General features: G+C 39.4%; 1 protein-coding gene across 3 annotated transcripts in view; it reads right to left on the minus strand.

Moving 5' to 3' along the window:
* The window catches only part of LOC106091628 (kinesin-like protein KIF12), an 82,395-nt gene extending 69,873 nt beyond the window's left edge, over positions 1–12,522 (minus strand). For 2 of the 3 annotated variants that reach the window (XM_013258208.2, XM_013258207.2), the window contains exon 1: positions 11,757–12,519. In XM_013258208.2, the coding sequence (XP_013113662.1) occupies positions 11,757–12,058 (302 nt within the window). In that variant the 5' untranslated portion in view covers positions 12,059–12,519. Of the gene's footprint in view, positions 1–11,756 lie in introns of all 3 variants that reach the window. The other variant, XM_013258209.2, reaches the window with a different exon arrangement.
* Between the last annotated feature and the right edge of the window lie 1,326 nt (positions 12,523–13,848).

Raw genomic sequence — 13,848 nt, forward strand, 5'->3', positions numbered from 1 at the left:
AAAGATGGATAATCCGCCATCTTTAAATTTAATAATCTTTGGCACGAATCTTAAAATTAGGACAAATATTTTTTTAGTGTACGTGTCATGGATGTTGAACGTCATAGCGGAACGAATTTGCAGCCATATCGGATAATGATTGCATCATATGGGTGCTGAAGAAGCGAAGTGTCGAAATCGATATAAATGGGAGCTATATATTATCATAGACCAATTTGGTTGAATTTACAATCCCAACCTGTCTACATCAATAAGAAGTATTTTTGTGTAATTACGAAGGGCCAGTTTACAGTTTTGAGGTGTAGCGTGCTTTCCTCAGACAAAGAAGTATATATCAACTTTTTAGGATCTTAGATCAATATTTCGAGATGTTACAAACAGAATGACGTTGTTAGTAAACCCCTCCTATAGTGGAGGGTGTAAAAATTGAGATATTGTGCTGAAATTTGGGATAGAATCTAATTTTGCCCAAGTTAAGTTCTTGAATGGTTCAAATAGGCCAGATTTAAATATAGCTCCTGCGTAGACCCGTTTCCTGACTTAACGCCTCGAAGACATAAGAGCCGTATCGGTCAATTTCGCTGAATTTTCGTAAGATTTGCTTTAACCAGACATGCAGAGATGCTGTCAGATCGAAAGAGGTGGCATTCAGGAATTGGCGTTTGGATAAAAATGCCAATACTGACAGACAAGATCTTCGTAGGCCAATGTGCTTAGGCGCGAAAAATTTCTTTATGAACAGCGTCTGCGTACTAAGGTTCTTGCTTCTACACGAGGAACTAAGAGCTTTTGGTCGTTCGTAAAAAGAGTAAAGGGTAGTTCTTCATTTATTTCTACTCTTGTTAAGGACGATCAAAAGTTTACTGACCCGGTTGATAAGGCTAACCTATAGGCTGATATATTTGCCGGATAGCAATCAACCACTTTCCTCAATCGAAAATGTATCTGGCGTCATGCCCCAAATATTTTTTCCAACTCGTGAAGTTAAAAGGGTTCTTGAAAATCTAGACGTAAAAAATCCCCGGCCCCGGATGGCATATCAACACTTGTCTTACGCAAGTGTTCTTCGACGCTCGCTCGTCCATTACGCAACCTTTTCAACCTTGCCCACCGTGCGGGTGTCTTCCCTGCGCGTTGGAATACCCTAGAAGAGTGGGACAAACAACCCTGCGAATTATCGGCCAATTGCGATATGCGCCGCTCTCTCCAAGGTCATGGAAAGCATGGTTAATCACCGTCTTATGAGGTATTTAGAGTCTAATGGCCTTCGTAGCGACCATCAGTATGGGTTCCTCAGAAATCGCTCTATGGACGACTCATGGCACTTCTGTCGGAGCGTTGGAGTCGCTCAATCATTCGACCATAGGCCGAGTCTTCGAGTGATTGAGGACAATAGACGGATTATGGACGATACACTCTGCCAGGATTTGCTGGCCATTTCTGAGTAGGGTCGAATGAATGGAGTAGATTTTTGCCACACAAACAATTCGCTAATCCATTACGCTCATCTTTGTCTATCAACGGTGTAAATGTTGAGCAATCAGAAGCTCTTGATGTTCTGGGCATGAAAATACAAGGTGATGTCCGTTGGGCTTAGCATGTATTTGAAGTGTCGAAAGAAGCATTTAAGTGTTTAGGCTTCCTTAAACGGTGTAAGAATTACTTCACTCCGACTGATCTTTTTAACATCTACACCACTTTCATAAGGCCGAAAATGGAGTACAACTCACATGTATGGGCTGGAGCTTCAAAATCATCCCTGGAACTACTGGACCGTGTTCAGAGGAGAGCGATGGCGTTGATTGGGGACAGTGGGGTATCCAACTCTTTTGCGTCCCTTCATAATCGTCGCAATGTGGGTTGTTTGGCGCTGTTCTATCGGTACTTTCATGGTGTGTGTTCGTCTGATATTAGTCTTCTTATTCCTGATATAAGGGTGTATGTCTAGGATACTAGACATTCCAGGAACTCACACCCGTTTGTAATTGATTGGCCAGCGGACCGCACAATCATTATAGAGAGAATTCTTATTTCGCCCGAACCGTTCGTATGTGGAATCGACTTCCGGCTAATGTTTTTCCCACCAACTTTGACATCCAACGATTTAAGACAAATGTCAATAAGCACTATATATTTGACATGTTTTTAGCTTATTCGTTTTTATACCCACCACCGAAGGATGGTGGTATATTCATTTTGTCATTCCGTTTGCAACACATCGAAATATCCATTTCCGACCCTATAAAGTATATATATTCTTGATCAGCGTAAAAATCTAAGACGATCTAGCCATGTCCGTCTGTCTGTCTGTTGAAATCACGCTACTGTCTTCAAAAATAGAGATATTGAGCTGAAACTTTGCACAGATTCTTTTTTTGTCCATAAGCAGGTTAAGTTCGAAGAAGGGCTAAATCGGACTATATCTTGATATAGCACCCATATAGACCGATCCGCCGATTTAGGGTCTTAGGCCCATAAAAGCCACATTTATTATCCGATTTTGCTAAAACTTGGGACAGTGAGTTGTGTTAGGCCCTTCGACATTCTTCGTCAATTTGGCCCAGATCGGTCCAGATTTGGATATAGCTGCCATATAGACCGATCCTCCGATTTAGGGTCTTAGGCCCATAAAAGCCACATTTAATATTCGATTTTGCTGATATTTGGGACAGTGAGTTGTGTTAGGCCCTTCGATATGCTTCGTCAATTTGGCTCAGATCGGTCCAGATTTGGATATAGCTGCCATATAGACCGATCCTCCGATTTAGGGTATTGGGCCCAAAAGAGCCACATTTAGTATCCGATTTTGATGAAATTTGGGACAGTGAGTTGTGCCAAGCCCTTCGACTTCCTTCGTAAATTTGGTCCAGATGGGTCGAGATTCGGAATGAAAGGTGGTATACAAATATATCTGAGGTGGTGGGTATCCAAAGTTCGGCCCGGCCGAACTTAACGCCTTTTTACTTGTTTTTATATGGATTTTGACAGATTTCCTCATGGAACAGAATACTAACCCTAAGATAAGATACCAAGTTTTGTATTCACAGAAAATGGTACCCAAGAACCCACCCACAGCATAAAAGTTTTATGAGTAAAGTTTGAATTGTGTTTAAACTTTTTTATAGCTACTACATGCATACCCCATGAGGATATACATATATGAAATTATGAATATTTAATACAGAATGCCTTGAATTTGACTTTGAAATTCGTTTCTTCTAATTGTTTGTTTTATAATACAACATTACACGCTGCTACAAGATTCCGATTAATCACAATGTTTCCCGATTAAGAAAAACAAACAATTAATTTTTTTTTGCTTGTTAGGGCGAGATCATTAAATTTTTCAATTTTTTTTTGTTTCTCTTTCGAGACGAGCTGAATGATCGAAGATGCAAATGGAAAAGGAAAGCCAAAGGTAGCAAAATGATTAAAAATCGAGAGACATATTTTGTCTGATAACGGCAGTTGGTGATGATATTTGATACTTCTCAATTTGCATTTTGAAGAAATAACCAGTAAGGAAAGGCAAAAGTCGGGCGGAGCCGACTATATAATACCGTAAAGTTACCCTACAATTAGCATTTCCTTTGTCATTGCCCGGCTTTCGCGTCTAACAGATACCGGCACTTAGGTGAAGACACAATACCAGACATAAACCAACTTAGGGGAGTGATATTAAAAACAATTAAAGATATTTTAAGTAGCACGGAATTTCTTAATTAAAATTTTCTTTTTAGAGGTTACTTTATAGTTTTTAGAGCGCACAACAAGCCGTTTACTGGCTTAGGTGTATGTTCATAGTGGCATGGGACGGATTAATATCTGCACCCTCTTTTCGACCTTACCTAACCTACAATTATAATTTCGATAGATATATGTATAAGAGAGCAATATCTAAATCTGAACCGACTTTTTCGAACAGATCGTTTGAAAAATGTTGTTACTACGGCCACATAAGTGCAAATCCAGCGATAAACATTTATATAAGAAATATATCCAAAACTGAAGCGATTTTTATGAAATCTTGCCAAAATCAATAACAAAACAATCGATGCCAAATTTTTTGCAGATCGGTTGAAAATTGTAGTTACTACAGCCATTTGAGTGCAAATCGGACGATACATATATATGGGAGCTGTATCTAAATCTGAACCGATTTTTACCGAAATCAATAGCTTTTGTCCTTGAGAGAAAAAAGTGACATGTGCAAAATTTATGGACTCAAAGACGGACGGACGGACATGGCTAAATCGGATCAGAAAGTAATTCTGAGCTGATCGGTATACTTATCAATGGGTCTAGCTCTTCTCTGGTGTAGGGTATAATAAAAGCTTATGTCAGAATAAGGTTAAGTTAGGTTAGCTTAAAGTGGCAGTCTGCCATCAGACTCACTTAGACGTTTTCGTTCATTGTGATACCACAGGAACAGAAGATGGAAGATGCCTTCTACTTCCTACCGTTGAACCATCCAGATCGCTTTAAAAAGCCCAATAACTTGCGAATGTTCACACCCGCTAAATCAGACATCTTCTCAAAGAAATGAGAACCTAAAGTGGAACTCCTTCTGACTGCTAGTGCGGGACACACACACACACAGAAGGTGTTCTATAGTATCTTCTTCTTCAATGTCCTCACAGCTTCTGCAAAAGTCGTTGCTGCCAAACTTTTTTCTGTCAGTATGTTTTCCGATTAGACAGTGATCTGTCATGACAGACATAATGACTGAGACGTCTGTCCTATTGAATGACAGCAAAGCAGTAGACCTCTTCATGTCCAGATTAGGCAACATAGTTTTGGAATGTTCACAGCCTCTTATTTGTGACCATCTATCATTCGTTGTCCTTCGGGCCTGGTCCTGAAAACTTAGCTTACATGTCGCAGTAGGCATACCCACAGATTCCAGTATCCCTGTCTTGGACGTATTTATACCCAGACCACATTCTGCTGGGAAACTTTCCCCTAACCGCAATTGCCACGTCATCAACATACACGGTTACTTTACGCCTTTTTCTTCCAGAGGCAATAAAATATTATTAATTGATATATTCCAAAGTAGAGGAGACAGTACACCTCCTTAAGGTGTTCCTCTGCTGACCCATCTTTTTAGATCCATAGATCCCACGCCTGCAGTAATGCATCTTTTAGTAAGTATGTTATTAACATACTTTCATTCGGTAGAGTTGATGCCTAGAAACTACTTCCTTCATTATTGACGTCGATTTTACATTACTGAAAGCACCTTCAATGTCAAGAAATGCTACCATTGTATATTCCTTGACAGCGAGAGAACCATCTATGTAGCGGACTAGGTCGTGAAGGGCTGTTTCAGTGGATTTACCTTTACTATATGCATGCTGTTGCCGCGACAGGCGATCTCCAGGGATCTTTGCCCTAAGATATGTTTCTATCAACCTCTCAAGAGTCTTGAGCATAGAGAATGACAGACTAATAGGACGAAAATCTTTCTCCTCCGTGTGGTAGGGTTTTCCTGCTTTCGGAATGAAAATGACGTTCGTGCCCCTCCATCCCTCAGGTATATATGACATTCTGATACGAGCAGAGTGTATCTCCCTAAGCCAAGGAACCAGTCCATCAGACACAGCTTGTAATTCTACCGGTGATATATCACCAGGGCCTGGCGACTTAAGGGAGTCGAAAGTTCTTTTCGCCCAAAGGATTTTCAGCTCAGACATAATTTCCCTAAAAGCCTCCGACGAATGCATACCATTGACAACCGCTTTTGGCGACACGTTGTCCGTTGGAGAATTTCCCGGCAAATGTGTATCAACGATTAGTTCTAGTGTTTCCTCACTAGACATTGTCCATATATTCTCTGACTTCTGAATATAAACCACCGTAATAGGTACCGTGGATAGAATCTTCCTTAGCCTAGAGGCCCCAGATGTATCCTCCACGGAGCTGCAGAATTCTACCCAGGATTTGTTCTGAGCCTTTCTCAGCTCAGCCTTATAGATGTCATTTATTCGTGAGATACCGGCCGAAATTTTGGAAAGAGTATGCCAAAATTGGAATTGAGGCACAGTCACGGTAAACATTTGCATGAAATAATCTTCAGACATTTAATTATATGGACCGTACTATCGGTTCAAATAAAGATTTCATGAATTTTTCTAAATTTTATGTGTGTTGTAATGTAAGAATGAGATTAACGCTTTCTCTAAGGATTGCACGATCCGCATCGTTTGAGTGCCGGGCCATAGCGGAGTAACTGGGAATGAGAAAGCAGACGATTTAGCAGTGAAGGCCAAATAACTGCTGTCAATAAACTTGGTAAACTCGAAGCCTTTTGGGTCGACACAGTCCGAGTAAAGGGCGTGTACGACGAATGCGCATGCAACCCTGTGGAACTGCCGGTAGGACGGCGAAAATCCTATGGGAATATCCAGATCGTAAGAAGGCGAGGCTATTACTGAAAGGAAGTAAGAAGAAGGTCAGTATAGCTCTCGTGCTCACTTATGTAAAATCGATGCGGCAAGTTATAGCATGTGTAGGACATGCGGGGAAGATGATGAGACGTTGGAGCATTTCCTATGTCATTGCCTGTCTTTCGCGGCTAACAGATACCGACACTTAGGTGGGGATACAATACCAGACATTAACCAACTAAGGGGCGCGGCATGGAAAACAAGTAAGGATTTTGTAAGTAGCACTGGCTTAGGTGTATGTACATAGTGACATGGGGCGGATATTAATCCGCCCCATGTAATATAATTTCAACCTAATCTAACCTATGTGTGTGTTTTTTTTTTTGTTTGAAAAACGTTCCTATAGCTCTTAAAAAATCACCTTTTATGATATCCATATCAAAAGATATGCTGGTTGGAAATCAAAATATTTAAAAAAAAGTTTTGTTGTGTGTGTAATGTTTTGCATTCACATTGGGCAGCGATAGGAAAAAAATTGGATAGGGGTATACTCATCTAGGATGGGGCTATACTAATCTATCCACTGATCTGCGAATCCATAAAGTAGATATATATTGTTGATTGTCTTGCCATTTTAAGTCGATCTAGCCATGTCCGTGCCTCTGTCGAAATCCCGATAGCGGTCGAAAGAATGCACTCACAGGCACATTTTACTGATTGGGAAATGCAAATGCTCCCATATAAAGCGTTCCTTCGATGCTGTCAGATTAATTTAACTTCTTCATCACAAAAATCGTTGCCCGATATAGCTGGTATTTTGTATGTAAAGTACGATTATACTCGTACTCTGCAATTACCACAATAGAGGGATTTATTGGTCCATAAATAGATATGTAATCCCATCCCCCGATCTGACTTTCTAAGTCTCTAGAAGCTTCAATTTTTGTCAGATTCGACTGAATTTCGGTATGTGAAGTAAGTTTATATCTTTGTAGGAGATTCAGAGAATGATTCATCTTAGGATGAATTTACCAACAAGGAAGAGATTTTCACACAATCCGCTGGATTGCAATGTCTTGTCTTAACAAAATTCCAAACGTTGTTCTTTATCCGTGCAAACATTTGAAAATTTTCAACACATGCCATCTTAGTTTGCAAGCAGATAGCATTTCTCAAGGGCTTAACACACATTGCAGTTTCCTATTGCCCTTCAAAAGCTGAAAACTCAATGCAGGTCTTTACTTAAATGTGATAGGTGTAGTTTGAACCGAATTAATTCGTGGGTAGAGCAACATCGAATTCTGAACGATTACCAGGCAGGTATCTTTAACCTTACGAGCATAGTTTACTTGAACTGGAAGAGTAGTAAAAAAACGTTCGCATTCTTTGTTGACTTTTCTGCTGCCTTTGACATGGTTCCTCGAAACTCCCTGTTTTATAAATTGGCCACATTGGGTCTCTCTACAAAGATTATTAGTATACTGCGTCTGATTAATTGTGACACCACAAGTCAAGTATGGGATGGTTCAACCCTATCTACACATTTTAAGGTTACTCAGGGAGTCCGTCAAGGCTGTTTACTGAGCCCAATACTCCCTTTGCATTTAAATGATTTACATAATGTTCTATCCGCTGGTGTACGCATTGGGGAGGTCGAGATTAGTGTGCATATGTATGCAAACGATATTGTACTGCTTTGGGACTCACCGACGAAACTTCAGTCGATGATTGATACTCTATAGGCATGTTGCTCTTAATCCAGAATTAAGAATTAGCTTTTCGAATAAGATGACGATATTTAATACTGCTACCAAGTCTATATTGTTTTACAACTCTCAGGTGTGGGGACATGTTAGCTATGAGCAAGTAGAGAAACTATTCAGGTTCTTCATAAAAAACTTTACTTACCAAGCAATACGCCTAACTATATGTTGCATATCGAAACGGGCATAACAAGCATGTTTTTTGAGACCCTCAGGCAGCACTTTAATTATATTAGCAAGGTACTTGCAATGGCTTGTGATATATTACCCCGACTGCTGGCTAAGGAGACTATAGATGCCGGGGTTTACTGGACAAAAAGCTGGCTAGATTTAGGTGCTGAACTAAGCATTGACGTTGATTTTAGTCTTAGAGGTCGGGATCTAGTGTTAATGCACGATAGTATTTTATGCGACCTTATGGGACGTGAAATGGTCTTGAATGAGAACAGGGCTCTGGCATCACAATACCACGACCCTTACCCACATCTTTAGTACGATATCCCCCTATACTTTCGAGATGGCATCTCCCAGCAATTTATAAGTTTAGTTTTTCGAGCCAGAGGTGGTCTGCTTTACCTCAATTCCAGAGACTTTAGAAATGATACAAACGGTAATTGTTCTATTTGTAACCTACAAGTTTCTGAAACCACTTTTCATTTTATAGGGGTATGCCCTATATATGCTTACGAGAGAAGACGATGTTTTGGAAAAAGCTCATTGACTTTAAATGAGTTCTATACAATATTAAATGGAAATAACTTTGCACCCCTCGGGAATTATCTAGTTAAATCTTTGAACTACCGAAAGTTTATTCTAAATGAATTTAATCAATAAAAACAAGTAAAAAGGTGGTAAGTTCGGCCGCGCCGTACTTTGGATACCCACCACCTCGGGTATATATGTAAATCACCTTTCGTCATAATCCGCTGAAAAATGCATACCTTATGCCCCATAGCAGCTATATCGAAATATGGTCCGATATGGACAAAATTCGACACGGATATTGAGTGGTCTAATAACTACAAATCATTGTTCAATTTTGTAGAACAAAGTATTGGTCTTTTTTGGTAGCCATATCTAAGTATAGACCGATCTGAACCATATACGACACGGATGTCGAAAAGCCTAACATAAGTCACTGTGTCTAATTTCAGCGAAATCAGATCATGAATGTTCCTTTTATGGGGCCAAGACTTTTAATCGAGAGATCGGTCTATATGTCAGCTATATTCAAATCTGAACCTATTGTATTTGGGCCAAATTGAAGAATGATGATATGGGCCTAACACAATTTACTGCCCCAAATTTCTGCAAAATCGGACAATAAATTCACCTTTTATGGTCCCAAGACCTTAAATCGTGAGATTGGTTTATATGGCGGCTACATCCAAATCTGAACCGATCTGGACCAAATTGAGGAAGGATGTCGAGGGGCCTAACACAACTCACTGTCTTAAAATACAGCAAAATCGGATAATTAAGTCGCTTTTATGGGCCTAAATCAGCGGATCGGTCTATATGGGGGCTATATCATGATATGGTCCGATAAAGCCCATCTTCGAACTTTACCTGCTTATGGACAAAAAAAAAGAAGCTGTGCAAAGTTTTAGCTCAATATCTCTTTTTTTAAAGACTGTAGCATGATTTCAACAGACCGTCCGTCTGTCTGTGGCTAGATCGTCTAAGGTTCTTACGGTGGTCAAGAATATATATACTTTATAGGGTCAGAAATGGATATTTCGATGTATTGCAAACGTAATGACAAAATGAATATACCCCCATCCTTCGGTGGTAGGCATAAAAAAAATAATAATAAAAGTAAAACAAAACGTGAAGCAAAGCAGTGATAATTTATTACTCTACATTTTAGTAATTTTAATTTTTTGTTTTGTATGCCAGTCGTCATTCTGTTTGTACCACCTCGAAATATGCGTCTGAGACCCCATAAAGTATATTCTTGTTCGTTATGTCATTTTATGTCGATCTAGCCATGTCCGTCCGTCTGCCTGTCGAAAGCACGCTACCTTTCGAAGGAGTAAAGCTAGCATCTTGAAATTTTGCATAAATACTTTTTATTAGTGCAGGTCGGTTGGGATTGTAAATGGGCCAAATCGGCCCATGTAGCTGCCATATAAACCAATCTTGGGTTCTTGAGCTTCTAGAAAGCGCAATTCTCGTCCGATATGACTTAAATTTTTCACATGATGTTTTGGTATCACTCCCAACAACTGCGCTTAATATGGTTCAAATTGGTCCTTGTTTTGATATAGCTGCCATATAAACCGAACTCGGGTCTTGACTTCTTGAGCCTCTAGAGGGCGCAATTCTTACCCGATTTCACTGAAATTTTGCACTTAATGTTTTGTTATGACTTCCAACAACTGTGCTATGTATAATTCAAATCGTTTCATAATCGGGTATAGCTGTCATATAAACCGATCTTGAATCTTGATTTCTTGAGCCAATAAAGCTCGCAATTCTCATCCGATTTGGCTGAAATTTAGCATGAGGTGTTTTGTTAGGACTTTCAACAACTGTTCTAAGTATGGCGCAAATCGATACATAACCTGATATAGCTGCCATATAAACCGTTCCGGGATCATGACTTCTTGAGCCTCTAGAGGGCGCAATTCTCATCCGATTTGGAAAAAATTTTGTACAACGGCTTCTCTCATGACTTTTAACATACGTGTCTAATATGGTCTGAATCGATCAATAGCTCGATTTTGCTTCTTGAGTCCCTACAAGAGTCCCGAATGAACTGAAATATTACACAATGACTTCTATAATGTTCGGCATTAATTTATGGTCCGAAACGGACTTTAACTTGCTATAGCTTCAATAGCATAACAGTTCTTATTCAATATTCTTTGTTTGCCTAAAAAGAGATACCGCGCATAGAACTCGACAAATGCGATCCATGGTGGAGGGTATATAAGATTCGGCCGGGCGGAACTTATCACGCCCTTACTTGTCTAATCTAATCTAATCTAAATGTGAATTTTATGTATACTGAATTAGTATTTTAAACAAATTCCCAAAATCTACTTCAATCTGTAAAATGAAATAAGCCTCCAAAAAATATTGGGGGTTATTTCATATTCTATTTGGGGATTTATTTCATTTACTGGGGAATTATTTCCCAATTTTGAGGATTTATTTCATTTTCAGTTTTAGGTGTTATTTCGTAGCGCCAAGTTGAATGTCAAATAGTGTAATACCAAACTTGTAATACTTTTAAAGACTGTAACTGATTGAGGTGATGGTCAAGGTTTTGTTCTTTAAAAATTGAAAGACGTTTTTCCCTTACGTGGGGGCAGAGTTTATTGACCACACAAAAACAAAGGACGATAAGTTTCTCATGGCTACGTTTGTGGAAAATTCGTTGGCCACGCTATAAATAGAAAATGCCCCAAACATTCATTTATTCATATAACTTAGTGTTCTCTTTTGTTAAGTACAAAAAAAAATTAATTCCTCTCGACAATGGTTTAGGGCTATTTGCCATACGTATTAATTACGGTGCGTGTTTTCATTTTATAAGGAACCCTTGAAAGTTCTTAGCAAAAAAAAAACGCAAATATGCATGAATGGCGGAACTTACTCATTTTCACGCGAACGTAGGAAAACCGGAGTATTTCTGGAGCTAGAACTGCCGCCTGTGGACTTTTGCGGACTGACTCGTCTCATGCCATTGATAAGGCTGCGAGAACGGGGTAAATAGGCGGCAGCAGGGTGCTGTTGATGATCCCTACCCGTGGGGGTAACTGATTTACCACCTGTGGAACGACGCGTTTTGGCATTAGAAACTCTGCCACGACTTCCATTGGAGCCTCTATAACTGCCGCTGCTACTGCCACCGCTGCTATTGTTCAACTGTGGTACACTGGAGGCGCGCGTAACCATTTTCGGTGAATTTACTCTCGGTATTCACTTTTCATTTACATTTAGCGCATATTTTTCACAATTATTTAATCTTAGCATCGATTTGCCTGCATTTTGCCTCAATTTGCAAAAATTAACTTTGTTAGAGTGTTGTATATTTTTTAATATTTTATAACAATTACACATGGGCCACGTATTGATTGATTGACGCATGCCACCACCACCACCGGGGATAATTACGCGACGTGACGTAAATTTCTTTTAACATTTAATATGCATCATTTCTTGGAAAGACGACACCGTATGTAACAGCATGCACAGGCCAATTATTTTTCCTCGTCGTTATATCATTAAAAATTATTAATTGCGTTTTGGGTTAGCACTTTCAAATCCATTTAGCCGTTGGTAATTTGTTTCTTTTTCAATTTTTCCGTTTCCGTTGTGTACTTAACAAAATTTCAACTCTCACTAAATTTCCCGCTACAAATGGCCAACCAACCACGAAGCACAAAGTTCTGTTGTCCATTCGCTCATTCAAATTGAAATGTCCCTTTCGTCCACATAAGATTTATGGTAATTTACCTGTTTGTAATGTTCTCCTGAACACCTAGTAAATAAATGATGGGGGTTCATCCACCGCTGACCACTCACTCATGCACTAATGCTCAGTACTAATACTCATCTACTAGGTCTCATACTCAATATCCTGTGCACTCTTGTGGTTAATTACATACACATCTACATGCATTTATTTACCAAAGAGTGCCAGGATTTGGTTATTGTGTATAGCACGCTTTAATAGAGAGTTTAGTTGTGCTCTCTTTCAAATCAAATGCTTCTCCAATAGGACATTAATAACCTTGTCCCATGACATGCCTCCGCATGTAAAACATTATTCATCCTTACTAACTGTTAGCAATAATGGTTCAATGGTTTACGAAAGTGGTATGGTAATTCTCGTTTTTTGCACCTATTGGAGGAACATATTTAGTTTTGAAACTGCATTTCAGTCAAATCGAGTAAAATTAGCAATCCATCGGATTCTGCTGCTTTGTTGTTCCTCAGCCGGTTTACTTTTATGTAGATCCCATTGCCTTTTTATACCCTCCACCATAGGATAAGGGGGTGTACTAATTTCGTCATTCTGTTTGTAACACTTCGAAATATGCATCTAAGACCCCACAAAGTATACATATTCTCGATCGTCATGTCATTTTAAGTCGAACTAGCCATGTCCGTCCATCTGTCTGTCGAAAGCACTCTTACTTTCGAAGGAGTAAAGCTATGCGCTTAAAATTTTACACAAATACTTTTATTAGTGTAGATCGGTTGGGATTGTAAATGGGTCAAATCGGTCCATATTTTGATGTAGCTTCCATATAAACCGATCTTGGGTTTTGACTTCTTGAGCCTCTAGAGAGCGCAATTCTCGTCCGATTTGACTGAAATTTTGAACGTGGTGTTTTGGTATCACTTCCAACAACTGTGTTATGTATGGTTTAAATCGGTTCATAACCTGATATAGCTGCCATATAAACCGATCTGGGGTCTTGACTTCTTCAACTTTAAGGGGGCACAATTTGTATCCGACTTGGCTGTAATTTTGCACGTGGTGTTTTGGTATCACTTCTAACAACTGTGCTACGTATGATTCAAATCGATTTATAACCTGGTATAGATGCCATATACATCGATCTGGGATCTTGACTTCTTGAGCCTCTAGAGGGCACAATTCTCATCCGATTTGGCAGAAATTTTGTACAACGGCTTCTCACGTGACCTTCAACATACGTGTTCAATATGGTGTGAAT

This window comes from Stomoxys calcitrans, chromosome 5, assembly GCF_963082655.1.
Source record: "Stomoxys calcitrans chromosome 5, idStoCalc2.1, whole genome shotgun sequence".
Classification (NCBI taxonomy): domain Eukaryota; kingdom Metazoa; phylum Arthropoda; class Insecta; order Diptera; family Muscidae; genus Stomoxys; species Stomoxys calcitrans.